General features: G+C 38.0%; 1 protein-coding gene across 2 annotated transcripts in view; it reads left to right on the forward strand.

The window, feature by feature from the left end:
* The first annotated feature begins 214 nt into the window (after positions 1 to 214).
* The window catches only part of LOC111563595 (retinal-specific phospholipid-transporting ATPase ABCA4-like), a 59,844-nt gene continuing 41,316 nt past the window's right edge, over positions 215 to 18,742 (forward strand). The window contains exons 1-9 of one of the 2 annotated variants that reach the window (XM_055014387.1): positions 215 to 1,087; positions 2,740 to 2,850; positions 3,098 to 3,191; positions 3,357 to 3,498; positions 3,634 to 3,773; positions 4,321 to 4,448; positions 4,668 to 4,865; positions 10,419 to 10,508; positions 16,107 to 16,344. In XM_055014387.1, coding sequence (XP_054870362.1) covers positions 2,785 to 2,850; positions 3,098 to 3,191; positions 3,357 to 3,498; positions 3,634 to 3,773; positions 4,321 to 4,448; positions 4,668 to 4,865; positions 10,419 to 10,508; positions 16,107 to 16,344 — 1,096 coding nt within the window. In that variant the 5' untranslated portion in view covers positions 215 to 1,087; positions 2,740 to 2,784. The remainder of the gene's footprint in view (positions 1,088 to 2,739; positions 2,851 to 3,097; positions 3,192 to 3,356; positions 3,499 to 3,633; positions 3,774 to 4,320; positions 4,449 to 4,667; positions 4,866 to 10,418; positions 10,509 to 16,106; positions 16,345 to 18,742) is intronic. The other variant, XM_055014388.1, reaches the window with a different exon arrangement.

The following is an 18,742-nucleotide window of genomic DNA, read 5'->3' on the forward strand; positions in this document are numbered from 1 at the left end:
TGGCTTTTCTTTGTTGAAATGGGTAACTTGAAAAGTGAGACTGCTGAGTACCAGAGCTGGAGATTTTCTTTATTGATCAGTTAGTCATTTAGTTTGTTAATTTTGAGAACATACTGATAAAAATTTCAATGCTAACTCTCCAGAGCACTCTTCAGGTTACTTGTTTTTTGCTCTTGACAGCCTGAAACTCAGGGAAATTTAATGTGCATGGCTAGAAGACAGAGACAAGCTAAAAAATTTTAAAAAATATTTTTTTTATATATATATATATATATATATATCTCATTTGAAAAGTTTTAGCCTGAAAATCTGTGATTTTTCCTATAATGCTGTAGGCCTAAATTTACATTCTGTTCATTGTTTAGGTGTATTACTTGTAACTGCATTTTGTCTTTCAGCCTGTCTTGTTTTTGTTATATTTTCTGTATTTGTTATTATTTCTGTATTTTGTATATTTTTGTCCAGAGCTAAACCTGGTGTAGATATAGTCCACAGTAGGGTCAAGCAGTTTTAACATGCTACTGCGAACAGTTCATATTCTCCTCACCTAATTACCTGTGTCACCTTTTCCACCTCGTCAAGCTGGTCAGAGGAGTGAGCCATTTCAGACGTATGCGACACAAACCTCGAAACAAACCCTCTTCTCTGTTAGTCTGATTAGTTCTTATATGATTAACTCCAAATTGTAGTTTCTTTCATAGGTTCTTAGCTGAAAGACATTCTTCCACAGTGATGCATAATGACTATGAAGGTAAATCTTGCTGTTGTGTCTTTTGACAAACACACCTCACTTTCAGTATGGGACAGTGTTTCTCTCCACCAGGATCTTCATTCCCTTTTCGCAGATATCCCCCTAATTCTGCCTCAAAATGGATGACTGTTGTCTTTTTTCTGCCTGCCCATGTTGAGCTGGGAGATTAGAGCAATCAGCTTAGGACTGCTGCTGACCTGCAGGCAGAGGAGAGTGAGTGGGCAGCTAGGAGTCATACGGAGCTCTTCTACCTTGCTTAATGTTTTCCATTACTTCAGCTTGTTTGTGAACCTCTTTTTCTAGATGATGTTCGACTTTTTTATTATTCTATAAGAGGTAAGCATCAGAATTTATTACTTAAGTCTTTCTGTTGATAAAACTGAATGTGTTGGATGATCATGTAAGAGCTGACAGGTGTATGTTGCTAGTTTTTCCTGTATTTAAATTCTAGAAAAAAATGACAGGTGTGGATGCTTTTGAAATGTTTTTATTGATTTTGATATTTATATAGTACTTACTCATGCAGTAGTTTTTTGACGATATTTGTAAGCCACAATTTTTTTTATTTTTTTTAACGTTTTTTCTGCTAAGATTGTGCAAGGAAATTCTGTCATGTATAATTACTGTTTGAGTAATGAGGGGATTTCAGAGAAGTCAGACACATAATGATAGCCTTTACTCTGCTGTTTTAGTCTTACAGTTCCCCCATTGTTTTTCTATACAAGTGTTTATGTCCCTGTATCCTCTGTCTGACAGTCTGCAGTAATCTACTGGACATGTTACTCTGAAAAAATTACTTGTGTTCAACATCCTCTGATGCTTCATCAGCACATAACCCCATAAATGCCATTGGCATTAGTTTTTTCCTTGTATTTCCAAATTGAATTTGTCTTTCAGAATAAATCTGACTGACAGAGGAGGTTCAAATTCTATTTATCATTCAGGTTTACAGTTTGACATCAAGGTTATAAGGTCTTAATGCTAGTATTTGCTAGTAGTAGTTTTAATATTATACCAGCCTGTATTGTACCAGTGAGGAAACTTTTTGTCTTCATATGCCTACACAATAAACTGGTAGGGATATGCTCAGGAGCACATCAACAAGGTGTATGCTTTACCAGAGGTGGTTTAAAGGATGGTCTGTCACGACCACCTTAATCGACTTTAGTTAGAATTTAAATTCTAAAGCCAGGTACAGTGAAGTTTAACGCAAGGTCAGTTCAAATTCAAATTGAGCACAAAGTAGATTGCCAATGATAAATGTCTGCATACCTTTCTTGATGGAGGAATAATTATTTTAATGACTTTTGCTGTGAACAGTGAAATAGTATTGACAGTTGTATCAATATGTAGAAGTTTAAATATGTTGCTTTTTTTAAATATAAGATTGTGGAAATGCATCGAAAAAGTAAAACATACACTACCATTCAAAAGTTTGGGGTCACTTAGGAATGCCCTTATTTTTGAAAGAAAAACTTTTTTTCAATGAAGATAACAAATGAATCAGAAATGCAGCCTAGACATTGTTAATGTGGTAAATGACTATTTTAGCTGGAAACGGCAGATTTTTAATGGAATATCTACATAGAGGTACAGAGGAACATTTCCAGCAACCATCACTCCTGTGTTCTAATGCTACATTGTGTTAGCTAATGGTGTTGAAAGGCTCATTGATGATTAGAAAACCCTTGTGCAATTATGTTAGAACATGAATAAATGTGTAAGTTTTCATGGAAAAGATGAAATTGTGTGGGTGACCCCAAACTTTTGAACGGTACTGTATCTTTGCGAATGTTTTAGAAAATCATGGGAAAGTCAAGTCCAAGTCTGGTATTAAAATAGTCACCTAGACCAAGATTAGGCATGTGTTCTCAAAACCATATATATAGACCAAAGTACTAAACCCTTAGTCCTTCTGTTCCCCAGTAATGTGATATAGTTTGTCGAGTGTCTTTATGTCATCACTAATAGAGTTGTGTTACCTGCAGGTTTATCAGTCTGATGACCCCTTCTAGGGGTTGAGCTGCAAAGCAATGAAGACAGGCTCTCAAATCCGCCTGTTGCTATGGAAAAATTGGACTCTTCGCAAGAGACAGAAGGTAAAACTATTGAAGATGGACAAAAGTTTAGATAAACTGTTCAGCATGATGCACTCCAACACAACACTGCAAACTACAGCCTCAGAATTTGTATTAGCATCAGTCTGACAGCAATCTTAACAAAAAGTTGACGTATTTATGTTCAAACTTGGTGGCTTTGCTTTGTGGCCCCTGCATTGTATCGTGCAACCATTTCTTGTGTTCTGGCAATATGCTGTATGTGACAGTTTCACCTGTTTTTGTCTAGATTCGCTTCCTGGTGGAGATCTTCTGGCCAATGTTGTTATTCATTGGTCTGGTGTGGCTGAGGAAGGCCAACCCACTGTACCAACAACATGAGTGTAAGAACAAATTCCTAAGATCCATCAGCAACAAGAAGCTAGATCACAACCTGTATCAGCTGGATTTGTTTTCATGGGAAAGATAATTCATGATAACCTTTTGGAAACACTTAAATTGACGTCACAATTCCTCACATGCCCGCCGTGTAATCTCTGTTTCTTCAGGTCATTTCCCTAATAAGGCTATGCCGTCAGCAGGGATTCTCCCCTGGATCCAGGGCATCATCTGCAACAGCAACAACCCATGCTTCAGACATCCAACCCGAGGAGAGTCCCCAGGCATAGTGTCCAACTATAACAACTCAATGTAAGCATAAAATCAGCACTTCTAAACCTCACTTCACCTTCGATGGACCTTGGTAAATGCTTGGTTTGTTTAAAATCATTTGTTTCCAACATTTAATTCAGTTTAACTAATTGATTTTTTTTTGGTTTATTCTAGATTGGCACGGTTCTATGTTGATGTCCAGGAGCTTCTGCTCAACGAAACGGAGGTCCAGCACCTCCAAAGACTTTGGCAAGAAATGTCATCCTTCTCAAACTTAATGGATACTTTACGCAATAACCCATCTGTGGTTTCAGGTAAAGGGCAAATGTGGGAAATGGTCAGACAGTCATACTGCTCATGAGAGGAAAATACTTCATAAAAAACATGTTTTTTAACTCTGTAATCTGAATAGAAAAAGATTGTTGAGAATAAGTTATTAGTAATTCTTAAACTAACCAGACAGAACAATAGCTGTTCTATAACATATCACAGCTACACAAACATAATCCAGAATCTTGGAATATAAACTCTTCAAAGTAGTTTTCCTGTTTAACCTATTATTTCCAGGTGGTATTTACATTATTCTCCATTAACATGCAAAGAAATGATTTAGAACTGGGCCTGAAGGCACTTCTAAGAAATATTATTCTCAATATTTCTCCCATCAAAATTAGCTTCACCTTTTGACAGGGACATATGTACAATCACATTTCCTCCTGCTCACTATTCTCTACCTGAAATACCAAATTGCTGCTATTCGGTCTAAATTATTTCCTTTGAGCATTTCAATACCAGTTGGGTTAATATTGTTTTTTGGGGGATCTGACCTTTCATTATCTTTGTTCATGATTTTCTGTTTAGGCCGTGGGCTGAAGATAGATGGTATTCTGAAGGATGATGAAGTTCTTACGGCCTTCTTGTTAAGAGATGCCAGCCTCTCGGAATCTATTGTTTACCAGCTCGTCAATGGACAAATACGACTTGAACAGGTGCTGTTTATACTTATAGTGGGTCATCTTGGCTTCAATATAGTGGTTAAGATTAGTTTTTGTAGTGCATCTCTATGTTATAAACACACTGACTAAAACTAAAAAGTGTTTCTTACGCTTTTACAATTACATATGTTGAATCTTTGAAATATATACCACTCAAAGTATTTTGAATTACATATTTAAGAATACTTTTCATCCTTTATTTTTTACGTCTAGTTTGCATTTGGTGTCCCAGACCTGCAGCTGAAAGACATAGCATGCAGTCAGGCCCTGCTGGAGCGCTTTATCATCTTCCCCAGTCGTATGGGACTCCACGGGGTTCGCAACGCCATGTGTGCTCTCAGCCAGCAACGGCTGCAGAAGATTGAGGACGTCCTCTATGCGAACCTGGACTTCTTTAAGATCTTCAAACTGGTTAGTTGAAAGTGCTTCACACAGATGCTCAACAAGATATCACACCCATGTCTTAAAAAATACAGTAGAACATCATATCACAAAATGATGACCCTGTATGTCAAATGATCTTTGTCGCAAATGTTTCTAAGATCCATGGGTCATTCCAGAATTCGAGGACATTTGGGCTTCAATATTTTTGAAAAATATACCTTCTCTTTTACAATTTTCTGCTTTATATTCATCAATAATAGGTAATAAACTATCAAAGGCTTGATTGGCTCAGCTTACAAAATGGTACTATTTGTATTCCATGTTTTATTTGTTGTTTACTAATTCTACTCTAATCACAGTAACAGGGTTCCTAATCCATGCTAATGTTAGCTTTTTCTCAGGAGTAGAAGCTAGATATTTAGCTAGCTGTTACTGCTGATCTGGAGGACAAACTTACTGATGGAAAAAGTAAAAAGAATTTGTTGCATGAGGTAGAGTGAGACATTTAATCAAGGCTGATAATGTTACTAAAATATGAAAAATAGAAGAGGGGACATAGCTTTTCTCTACCCATTCTTTTGGAAAACTGTTGATGTTAATTCCAGTATTGTGTGATTCACTGTTTTCTTTTTTTCTACCAGCTAAGAAGGTTATGCTAACAAGGTTCGATGCATGTTGTGGGACACACATTCCATGCATGATAATTAGTATTTAAAATATTATGTTGATTTAAAAAAAAAAAAAATCCCACAGTTACAACAGACATCAGTGAAAAAATAATACATAAGAAAAAAAAGGAGATTTAAATTTCACTTTAACAGTTTTGTTTGAGATTGAATTTGGTCATCAGTGGGGTGGGACAAGAGAAAAATTACATTTTAGGGAGAACTCCACACTTATTTGGTTTTCTAAAAAATATTTTCAAACATTCTTTTGTTCTAGTTTTTTTTTCAGTTTTTTTTTTTTAGATGTAATCTCAGGAAAAGTAAATTTACACAACAATTGCATGTTTAAGTATTTTATACATGGATTATTTGAAATTTGATAAGTGGGACGTAAAATGTCCTCCAATTCCGGAACGACTGTCTATTCCTCTATCGATTCCTCTGTGTTCTTATGCCCAGGCTTTTCTGTATTTTCCTTGGTTATAGCTGTGTTAGGATATAGTTTTTTTTCATTGAAGGACCAGTTACTATTGATGCTTTAACATCCTCTTTAGGCTTTAGAATGTGTGATGTCCCCTGTTTTGGCTTGCAGACTGTTTTGTGATTAATTTGTTTGCAGTAACTTCTGTGACTTCTGAGAATTGTCCTTGGATTTGTAATTTTATTAATGTATAGGGTAAGCAATTTAAAAGGCAATAAATAAAATCTGAAAAACTTTTCAGACTGTAAGAGCTAGCTAGCTCGTGCCTGCAGGGATACATGTGCTTCCAGCCTCAGGCATTGCTTATCCTCTCACACAATCTTAAGGTTACACATTCTTTTCAACATGTATTTTAGTAGAATTTACTACTAACTACACTACCCTTTGAAAGTTTGGGGTCACTTAGAAATGTCCTTATTTTTGAAAGAAACTGTTTTTTTCAATGAAGATAACATTAAATGAATCAGAAATACAGTCTAGACATTGTTAATGTGATAAATGACTAATCTAGCTGGAAATGGCTGATTTTTAATGGAATATCTACATAGAGGTACAGAGGAACATTTCCACCAACCATCACTCTTGTGTTTTAATGCTACATTTTGTTAGCTAATGGTGTTGAAAGGCTAATTGATGATTAGAAAACCCTTGTGCAATTATGTTAGAACATGAATAAAAGTGTGAGTTTTCATGGAAAAGATGAAATTGTGTGGGTGATCCCAAACTTTTGAACGGCAGTGTATGTCAGACAAATTCACTCCGAAGTCTTTGCAGAAAGAATACAGATTGCAAATAAACACATGTAGCCAATCCTTTACAGCTATTGGTCTACAGGATTCTTATCTGAACTTTTTCATATTAACAACTGTATCAGTACTTAGGATTTATATTGGACATGGTTGTTGTGATGGCAAACACAATGTTGAAGGAATTATGTTGTGAGTATTGGTTCTGTGTGCAAGTTTTTGTGTAATATAGTAGCCAACTCTAGCTAGCAGGTGACTGCCAGATCTGTTCACCCTGTCACTGGCTTTATTTGGGGCTTGGAGTAAAGCATGGGTTCTGTCTCGAACCGTTTACATATGCATTTGTTAAAAGCAAGGATCACAGAGAGAGAAAAACAGCCTCTTTAAATGACACATCTGGTTATCTGTCAGCCTTTTAATTTGTTAAAGAAAAATCCTTCTTTTTCTTCTTCTTCTTCTCCTTCTTCTTCTTCTTCTCATTATTATTATTATTATTATTATTATTATTATTATTATTATTATTATTATTATTATTATTATTATTATTATTATTATTATTATTATTATTATTATTATTATTATTATTATTATTATTATTATTATTATTGTTATTGTTCCCAAACTAAAAACTCCACTGTATTTAACCCCTCTCTTTTGACACCCTCTAGTTTCTTTACTATTTGTGTGCATTCAGGTAAAGTCAGGTGACTGGCTCAAGGAGTTCACCTGGCATTATCCCTCTTGGCCTGTTTCTCTAATAGGCTTAGCTTGGGCCTGCCTAGAGCCTGTGAGGTTTTCTGTAAGACAAGATGCTACGCCTCATATAAATACATTACCAACATGTGCCTGTCTAAAGAGTTAAGCCAACATAGTCGGCACACTTGACAAACTCGACTGTAGGACTGAAAAAGTGGGACAGGCTTTAATGTGTCTTTCTAGAAGTCATAGCAATAGCGATTATCAAGACGTTGTTGTAGACGATTTGTAAATGAGGTCCGTAATTAAACAACACTGGCAACAATGAACAATAACTGACATCTCTTTCTTACTTTGACCGATGAGTATTCATTCCCTTCTGTTTGTATTAGTGCTTTATTTAATTTAGTTGTCCAAACTAATTTTGTATGTGACATGCCTTTTTGGAGTACAACATTGGTTGGTCCGTCCAGACTGAAATACCTCAACATCTCCTAAATGGATTATTGTTTAATTCTGTACATTGCAGGGAGAGAAAATCCCAATGAAGTTGGAATGTTTCAACAATTATTTAATGAACCACTATGAAATCTGGTGCACATGTTATTTTTTCCCATCTGGATTAATTGCAACACATTTGTTGAATTTTCTAATGAAAATAATTACTCCGACAAAGAACGTGGCGGAGTTATGTGACGATCAGCGTACATTTGTCTGTCTGTGCGTAACTACTCAAAAATAGAATAATGGATTAGGATGAAATTTTCAGGGAAGGTCAGAAATGACACAAGGACCACCTCATTAGATTTTGGCAGTGATGCAGTTAATAGTCTGGATCCATGGATTTGTTAAGGATTTCCGGTTGCGAGTTAGCGTCACTGTAACCATGACTACAAGTGAACATAACGTCAGCTGCTTGCTGATGATCACATGATTGTGTTCCTACTACAAATCCACCGTTGCGGACTTAATGGGACTTATCCGTCAGAAATCATACAAGCAACAATTGATTAAATTGTGAGAGTGTTTCCGAGTCCCATCAATTCCGCTACATATTTAGGTCACACGATTCAGTAACCGCACGTAACGTATACATGCATGACACACACCTGTGCTCATCCTAAGGTAATTTTTTATTAAAGATTTCATCCGTCAGAAATGATACCATGATTGAGCAGTCTTGGTGGAGTACTGTGCTCTCTGAGTGCTTTTCTTGTAGTCAGTACTGTTAGTATAACTTCTTTGCAAAGCACAGTTCATATGTGAGCTTAGCTTAAATTTGTATATATTTTTCTTACTTCAGTTAAAGTAAGAAAAATATATAATATAATATATAAGTAATTTAAGATATGACAATAAATTGATACCAGTAAATTAAATGAAACTGTGTAAAAACTCCACAAATGCAAGCATAAAAAGACAAATATTATGGTTTCATTTGTCTAGTGAATCTGATGTTTGGACCTCCTATTGTAAAAGGCAAGGGCACAATGCAGTATCTTCGTCATTATCTTAGTTCTACTCTGGGAAGCGTGTAAGTAACCAGAATATGTGCTCTAGTCCGTTAAGGGATTTAAAAACTAAAAGCAAAACCTGAGAATGAATTCAAAAATTATATGATAACCAATGAGCCTTTACAACCAGAATAATTTTAGTTTTTGTGAAAAGACATGCTGCCTCATTTTGGATCATCCAAAGGTTGTTCTAAAATTCTCTTTGGGAGGCCAGAAATTTTAATTTGTTGAATACTTTAGCTGTGTTTTTGAGCTTTTTATTATAGTTTGAAAGTAGAGAGTGACAGGAAACATAGGGTGAAAAGGTGGTGAAGGACATGCAGCAAATGGCCATAAGTCGGACTTGAACCTATGACTGCTGCATCGGGGAATATAGCCCCTGTTTATGGGTTATCCACTCAATCTGTTGAGCTACTGGGACACCCTTCAATGGCTTGTTTTTAAAATGTTGTTGTCCACCTATATACACGTTCCAAAATAATTTTTAAATGCAATATAACAAAAGGTTGACAAACGCTGCAATCCAGTACAGTAGATAGCACAATACTATTCACTGCTACTACTATTACACTACTATAATTATTAACCTTTTGTTGACATTTTTCAGTGAATATTCCTGATATATGACAGATGAACATGTTCTTGACAGTTTCATATACTCAGCATATATACCCCTTGGTTGGTATAAGTAGTACAGTAGCATCTTTACATTTAGCCCATTAACCACATTAAGTTTTAAGCCCATTACCACACTGACCTCTTTCTTGAAACAACTTTCCTCCACTCTTGACTCTTTTCTCCCATCAGCTTCTCAATACCCTCCCTTCCTATTCCCTTGCTTTCTGTCTTTCCCTCTCACCATACCGCCTCCCCCCTTCCTTTGTTCATCGAAATACAGGCACAAGGAATGTGAGAGGAAGGATATCTCATGAGTGTGTTTGTCTTGGCGCTAAGCATTTCCTTACACTCAGCACTCTGCTCTGACCAGGCGTTTTCTAACACCTACTGCTAATGGTTTCTCAAGAACATAAATTTAGTGGAGGAGATTTACGGGAATAATGTTAATGTGGTCCCATATCAAACACCGGAAGGATGTCAAGCATATCAAGGTTCCTCAAATTGCATTGTGCCTTTGTAATATATATTAGATCCCAAAATGTGTGAAAAGAAATAAGACTGGATTGGATAGTTTAATAATTCTAATTCCCGTAAAGAAAATGTGCAAAAAATGATTTCCTTTTGTAGTAACAAACACTTCTTAGAAGTTTCCAGTGCTTTAAGGTTGTTGTTAACTTAGATTCTTGCTAGACATTAATGTCTCAAGTAATCATGGGACATGAAGTACAAACAGCACAGATGGTTTTCACACAAAGCAACAAAGGACTAGTTGTGTTCAAATCTCTAATTTTATCTATATCATCTTAGTTATTCTGTATAAATATTCTTATCCAATGTATGTTGTCACTTTGTTTCCTCAGATGTCTAAGGTTTTGGACAGCAGCTCTGAAGGGATTGATCTGCATTTCTGGGGTCGGGTTCTTAAGGCTGCATCACAGAAGATCCAACTGGTAAGGGCCACAAAGGCCGTCAATCCCCTCCACTCCTGCTACTCTACACTCCTCTCCCTCTCAGTCCTGCAGGATCACAGGCATCAGTATTTTTAGTCATGCAGGAAACTCGCCTCTTCCGCTGCTCCCTGTTCACAGAGGATGCTGAGTGATGGGCTCAACAATGTTAGGGTTACATGCGTGTGTTAACAGCCTACATGTGTAAATGTGTAAGTGCTGATATGTATCTGTAAGCTGCAATAAGTGTGTGAGGTTGTGTGTATGCACATTCATGCATGGTGCATGCATGCATCTGTGCAGGTGGATGTATTATTAATGAATACACGTGAAATGCAAATCACAATGGAATAGAATAGTAATAGAATGTAACTGAAGATAATACAGTAGATATTGTAGAGAAGTTGAATACAACAGAATAGACCAAGATGGTATACAGTATAGGCGGCATGGTGCTGCGGTGGTTAACATGGTTGCCTGTCTCCTGGGCCAGTTTTCTGGGTTGAAATGTCAGTCTGGGATCTTTCTGCATGAGTTTGCATGTTCTCCTTGTGCCTGCGTAAGGTTACCCCAGGTGCTCCAGCTTCCTCCCACAGTCCAAACACATGCTGAGGTTAATTGGGGATTTTAAATTGTGAATGTGAGTGTGCTTTTTGTCTCTATATGTAGCCCTGTGGTAGACTGGTGACCTGTCCAGGGTGTCTCCTGCTTTCACCCTAAGTCAGCCGGGATAGACTGTAGACTACAGCTCCCTGCAACCCTACTAAGGTTAAAACATTGTATAGATAATGAATGGATCAGTGTTATACAGTATGAGGATAATGGATGTTATAAAGAATGATTAAATACCTATAGAATAGCCAGAATAGAAATTAATAGAATATGTGTGTGTATATACACTACCAGTCAAAAGTATGGACACACCTTCTCATTTACCAATTTTTCTTTATTTTTATGACTATTTACATTGTTCTCACTGAAGTCATCAAAACTATGAATAAACACATATGGAATTGTGTAGTAAACAAAAAAGTGTGAAATAAGTGAAAACGTGCCACCCTTTTGCTTTGATTACTGCTTTGCACACTCTTGGCATATTCTTCATGAATTTCAAGAGGTAGTCACCTGAAATGGTTTTCACTTCACATGTGTGCTTTGTCAGGGTTAGTTTGTGGAATTTCTTGCCTTCTTAATGGGGTTGGAATCATCATTTGTGTTGTGCAGAAGTCAGGTTGGTACACAGTTGACAGCCCTATTTGACAACTCTTAGAATCCATATTATGGCAAGAACCAATCAGCGAAGAGAAACAACAGTCCGTCATTACTTTAAGAACTGAAGGTCAGTCAGTCCAGAGAATTGCAAAAACTTTGAATATATGTAAGTGCAGCAAAACCATCAAATGCTACGACGAAACTGGCACACATGAGGACCACCCCAGGAAAGGAAGACCAAGAGTCTCCTCTGCTGCTGAGGATAAGTTCATCCCAGTCACCAGCCTCAGAAATCACAAGTTAACAGCACCTCAGATTAGAACCAGATAAATGCCACATAGAGTTCTAGTAGCAGACACATCTCTACATCAACTGTTAGGAGGAGACTGCGTAAATCAGGCCTTTATGTTCAAATAGCTGCTAAGGAACTACTACTATGGAAAAGCAACAAGCAGAAGACATTTGTTTGGGCCAAGAAACACAAGGAATGAACATTAGACCAGTGGAAATCTGTGCTTTGGTCTGATGAGTCCAATTGTGTGATGTTTGGTTCCACCCACCATGTCATTGTGCGACGCAGAAAAGGTGAGCAGATGGTTTCTACATGCATGGTTCCCACCATGAAGCATGGAGGAGGAGGTGTGATGGTGTGAGGGTGCTTTGCTGATGACACTGTTTCGGGATTTATTCAAAATTGAAGGCACACTGAACCAGCAGCTAAGGGCTATTTGACCAAGAAGGAGAGTGGTGGATGCTGTGTCAGATGACCTAGCCTCCACTGTCACCTGACCTACACCCAACACCCAATCCAGATGGTTTGGGATGAGATGGACCGCAGAGTGAAGGCAAAAGGGCCAACAAGTGCTCAGCATCTCTGGGAACTCCTTCAAGACTGTTTTGATGCCTTCAGTGAGAATCTACAATGTAAATAGTCATGAAAACAAAGAAAAAACATTAAATGAGAATGTGTGCCCAAACTTTTGACTGGTAGCATATATGTTTATGGATTTGATCTCTACCGCATGGTAAACACACACACACACACACACACACACACACACACACACACACACACACACACACACACACACACACACACAAATGATTGAGATGTGTGTTTCAGCACGTTCACTGCATGTCCCAAGGGGAAAGTGTATCCCATTGTCACCTTAGCCAAGGGTGAGAAAAGAATGAGAGGGGTGGGGGGTAAGGGAGAGAGAGAAAGGGAGAGGGACATTCCTTTGAGGTGACACATCCTGAAGGTGGGACCTTTGTATCACCGTGGTGACAGAAAGGCGAGCCAAATGCTCTCATTACCCACCTTTCCTTCCTTTCAGTTCAGTCTGTGTGTGTGTATGTGTGTGGTTATGTGAAAAAATAATAAGAACCTGGAAGAAGATTGTGTGCATACGTGTGCATATTCACATGTAAAACTTTGCTTTGAGGGGGCGACAAAAAAGAGTAATGAGTCATTCCAATCAGAGACCTCTGCTGGAGACACTCTTTGGAGAAATGTCATACTATCCCTACTCACAAAACCTACTGAAACATAAAACTATCAATATTAGCAACCTCCTCCATATATTATCAGAGAGTAAAAGGTACATAGTGGGGAGAACTGCACTTGCATGAAGCTATTTTTGTTCTGTCAAAAGGAAGATATTTAGTCCACCCTTTGATTACACTGGTCTACAAAATTATGGGAAGTCTCTGCTTCAGAGATAAAACTTGCTAAATCTTATGTAATTTGATACAATTAAGTGAAAAACAAACATTAAACGTCTTAGTTGGCTACTCTTTTCAAGATATTTAATGTTAAAGTTTTATTGCACAAATGCTGGGGATCAACAAGGGGTGAGTGTTGGACATTTTTCTTTCCTGGCTCCAAGGACTGTCGTAGCGGCCAGTCTTTCCTAACATAGTGAGATTCCCTGGCTTGGCTGTCCCATTCACATAGAAAACAGCAGTACTTTGTATATCCACCCTGTAGCCCAAGTACGAGTGCAACCACTTTCAAATCTCCACAAATCTGCCACTGATGTTGCTCATACTTTATACACCTTAAGAGCTGTTTCATATTTTCGTATGTTTCCTTCATATGAACGGCATGACCAACTGGAATGGATGGCAAAACATTTCCATTGTGGAGTAAAACTGCTTTAAGACTTGTTTTGGATGAATCGATAAACAGTGTCCATTCATCTGGATCATGAGTGATGCTAAGGGCTGTCATCAAGTCATTGATATCGTTGCAGTAAACCAGATCACCTTCCATCAGAAAAAACTCAACCAGACCTTTTTGGCAATCACGAAAGCTAGAGATCCTGACATCACTCTCCAGGAGATTCCATTGTTGCAGCCTGGAGCCCAACAGCTCTGCTTTACTCTTAGGCAGTTCCAAATCCCTGACTAGGTCATTCAGTTCACTCTGAGATATAAAGTGTGGTTCAGGAGAGGAATGTGACGGCCTGAAGTCTGGATCAGCTGATGTTGATGGGTCAGGACTAGCTGCATCCTGATCATCATCTTGGTCATCATCAGAGTCTAAGGAGTAAGATTCTGGTGCATCAGGAACTGGTAGGTCTTCTCCATGAGGCACAGGGCGAAGAGCTGATGGAATATTTGGATATTGCACTGTCCATTTTTTCTTTCTGGAAATACCACTTGCAACTGGGGGTACCATACAAAAATAACAATCAGTAGTGTGATCTGTTGGTTCACGCCAAATCATTGGAACTGCAAAAGGCATAGATTTTCTTTTCTTGTTGAGCCACTGGCGTAGATTTGATGCATATGTGTTACAGCAATAATGTGGGGCCCAGCTTTTGTCCTGGTCACCTATTTTGCATCCAAAAAAAAGAGTTCCATAGAAATATGAGGTCCTGGCAACTTTTCAGTTATGAAAACGGCTGCATGGGAATTATAATCCACAGGTCAACTCGTGCTACTGATCAAGAAATATCTCTACATTAATACATTACCTTAACTTTCAAGACACAGGTTTTCTGCAAGTAATGTGTCAAATACAGGATGCTCATTCAAATTTCTATTCAACATGATAGTATTCTTGTTTGGAATCACTGTTTGAAATCGATTATGTCTTAGGGAAATATATTTCCATTTGAAATGGGACTCGATTTCTCATTAATTTTCAAGAAATTTCACAATTTGACCTAATACTGTATCTTGAAAACTATAGCTAATTGGCACTTCTGACTTATTTTTTCTTTAATAGTGACCAAAAGTTGGTAAAATTTCACTACTCTTATCCAGGAAGCATTTTGCTTGTAGACCAGTGTTATCCTTGTGTAGTGTTGTCATGTGTGCAGAAACGTCTCTACAACATGTTTGCTTATCTTTCAAACTGCTATTTTCTCATCATCATTACTCCACCAAGGAACACAGCGGAGTTATGTGACGATCAACGTACATTTGTCCATTCATTGATCTGTCTGTGCGCAACATTTCTCAAAACGGATGTGGATAAAATTTTCAGGGAAGGTCAGAAATGACACATGGACCAAGTGATTAGATTTTGGGAGTGATTTGGCTTATTGTCTGGATCCACCAATTAGTTCAGGGTTTCTGTATCATTGCAAAACAGCAGCACAGCGTCACTCTAACTATGACTACAAGTGAACAAAACGTCAGCTGCCTGCTGATGATCACATGATTGCGATCCCACTACAAATCCACCGCTGCGGACTTATTGGGACTTATCCATCGGAAATCAGGAACAATTGATTAAATTGTGGTGTTGTTTCCAAGTCCCATCAATTCCTGCTGCCCGCTACATATTTAGGTCACGCGATTTGGTGTCCGTACATAACATACACATGCATAACACAACCCTGTCCTCAGCGCAACCTCAATCTGTTTGTGGGTACATAAATGGCCACATTCTATGTTGCCGTGATTTCTGATCATCAATACCTGATAAACAAATGCTGCACTTCTACAAAAATATGCTGCATTTCTGATAATGCCACATGGGGAAATGAACAGCCTTGGCTGATTACTGCGCTCTCTGAGTTCTTTTCTTGTCAGCAAAAGTTTTCATTTGAGCATGCTAGCATGCTAACATTAGCACTTAGGTCAAACCACTACTGTGCCACAGTAGACAGCCTACAGCCTTGTAGAGCCATGTGACTGCAGATTGTAGACAGTTGGTGGTGTTGACTGAACCCTCATTGTGAGAAGGCCCTTGTCTTTGAATTATGGTCCTGATCCTGTTTGTGGTAAACTTTGTACTTTCCATGTATTAAGGAAATGCAAAATTCAAATAAGTATTTGTGTGACAGACACAAAAACTGAAGATAGTAGCCCAAAGAGAGATACTGTAGGTTGCTATAGAGCATGAATGACCTCGCCTCTCTATGTCTTGCACAGCTGATGGAGCGGGAGAGCTCTCAGGATCTCCTGAAGGTTGTGTCCCCTCTATTCCGAGCCCGAGGTCCTACCTCCTTCACCCAGATGATGTCCAGTGTGTCAAGCCTCTTCTGCGGATATCCAGAGGGAGGAGGCTCTAGGGTCCTGTCCTTCAACTGGTATGAAGACAACAACTACAAGGTGTTTCTGGGGGTCAATGGCACCAAAAGCCACAACTATGTCTATGATGATACTGCCAGTAAGTAAAGATTTTTGGACTGCTGTTTAAATGTCCCAATTCCATTTTATTTACTGTACTTTGTGGTAGGTACCTTAGAGTTAATATTATATTTATTATATTATATAATATTTTTGGTATTGCAAGAAATCTGTTTATTTTATAGCTGCTCAAACACACGATTGTCAAAAAATTTAACTTGCCCAGTTGTCATGGAGCTACACACGTGGACAAAATTGTTGATACCCCTCAGTTAATGAAAGGAAAACCCACAATGGTCACAGAAATAATTTGAATCTGACAAAAGTAATAATAAATAAAAATTCTATGAAAATTAACCAATGAAAATCAGGCATTGCTTCTGAACCGTGGTTTAACAGAATTATTTTTAAAAATAAACTCATGAAACAGGCCTGGACAAAAATGATGGTACCCCTAGGAAAGACTGAAAATAATGTGACCATAGGGACGTGTTCAATCAAGGTGTGTCCTCTAATTAGCATCACAGGTGTCTACAAACTTGTAATCAGTCAGTTGGCCTATTTATAGTGTTACAATAGTCACTGTGCTGTTTGGTGACATGGTGTGTACCACACTAAACATGGACCAGAGGAAGCCAAGGAGAGAGTTGTCTCAGGAGATTAGAAAGAAAATTATAGACAAGCATGTTAAAGGTAAAGGCTAGAAGACCATCTCCAAGCAGCTTGATGTTCCTGTGACTACAGTTGCACATATTATTCAGAAATTTAAGATCCATGGGACTGTAGCCAACCTCCCTGGATGTGACCGCAGGAGGAAAATTGATGACAAATGGAAGAGACGGATAATACGAATGGTAAGAAAAGAGCCCAAAACAACCTCTAAAGACGTTAAAGGTGAACTCCAAGGTCAAGGTACATCAGTGTCAGATCTCACCATCCGTCGTTGTTTGAGCCAAAGTGGACTTCATGGGAGACGACCAAGGAGGACACCATTGTTGAAAACAAATCATTAAAAAGCCAGACTGGAATTTGCCAAACTGCATGTTGACAAGCCACAAGGCTTCTGGGAGAATGTCCTATGGCCAGATGAGACAAAACTGGAACTTTTTAGCACATCAGCTCTATGTTCACAGACGCAAAAATGAAGCATGTCAAGAACACTGTCCCTACTGTGAAACATGGAGGAGGCTCTGTTATGTTCTGGGGCTGCTTTGCTGCATCTGGCACAGAGTGTCTTGAATCTGTGCAGGTACAATGAAATCTCATGACTATCAAGGTATTCTAGAGAGAAATGTGCTGCCCAGTGTCAGAAAGCTTGGTCTCAGTCACAGGTCATGGGTCTTTCAACATGATAATGACCCAAAACACACAGCTAAAAACACCCAAGAATGGCTAAGAGGAAAACATTGGACTATTCTGAAGTGGCCTCTATGAGCCCTGATCTAAATCCTATTGAACATCTGTGGAAGGAGCTGAAACATGGCATCTGGAGAAGGAACCCTTCAAACCTGAGACAACTGGAGCAGTCTGCTCATGAGGAGTGGAACAAAATACCTGCTGAGAGGTGCAGAAGTCTCACTGACAGTTACAGAAATGGTTTGATTGCAGTGATTGTCTCAAAAGGTTGTGCAACAAAATATTAAGTTAAGGGTACCGTCATTTTTGTCCAGGCCTGTCTCATAAATTTATTTTTAAAAATAATTCTGTTAAACTACGGTTCAAAAGCAATGTTTAATTTTCTTTGCTTAATTTTCATAGAATTTTATTTATTATTACTTTTGTCAGATTCAAATTATTTCTATGACCATCGTGGGTTTTTCTTTCATTAACCGAGGGGTACCAACAATTTTGTCCACGTGTGTATAAATGCTCACATTTTTGAGAGCATTTTAAATTAAAAAATAAGATTGAAAGTTTACTCTTGACCTTCATTACAGTAGCTGAGAAAATAATATTGCTAAAGGCTCAATTTAATGTTTTTTTCTGGGCTTTTGATCATACGATTTCATCATCATCATGGAGTTTTAATTGCTGTTTTGGACAAGAAGTGATGACAAGAAGCTGCTGTAGCTAGATTGTGCAATTCACCCCGTCAGTAAAACTCCATGAAAAGAGGAAAAACAGTTATGCTAAGATGCACTTTTCATTTATTTCCTTCAGCTATCTCACTGTTTTTTTCACATGTAGTTTTACTTTTCCAGCTGGGTGTACATTTTTCAAAGTAAAAAACAGCAATCATTTCACAGAGGTTCATATGCTGTTTGCTACATCAAATGCTACAACAATTATACCAGAAAGGTGACAGATAATTACTTGTGGGCCACTTTTGCATATTTCCACTCTTTTATTGTTAACTTGATTAATGGCTTTTGAATGGTGGACAGTTGTGAGGAATATAAGAAAGAATCATTATCAGAATCGTTCCCCACAATGATCCT

This window comes from Amphiprion ocellaris, chromosome 10 (assembly GCF_022539595.1).
Source record: "Amphiprion ocellaris isolate individual 3 ecotype Okinawa chromosome 10, ASM2253959v1, whole genome shotgun sequence".
In the NCBI taxonomy this organism is placed as follows: domain Eukaryota; kingdom Metazoa; phylum Chordata; class Actinopteri; family Pomacentridae; genus Amphiprion; species Amphiprion ocellaris.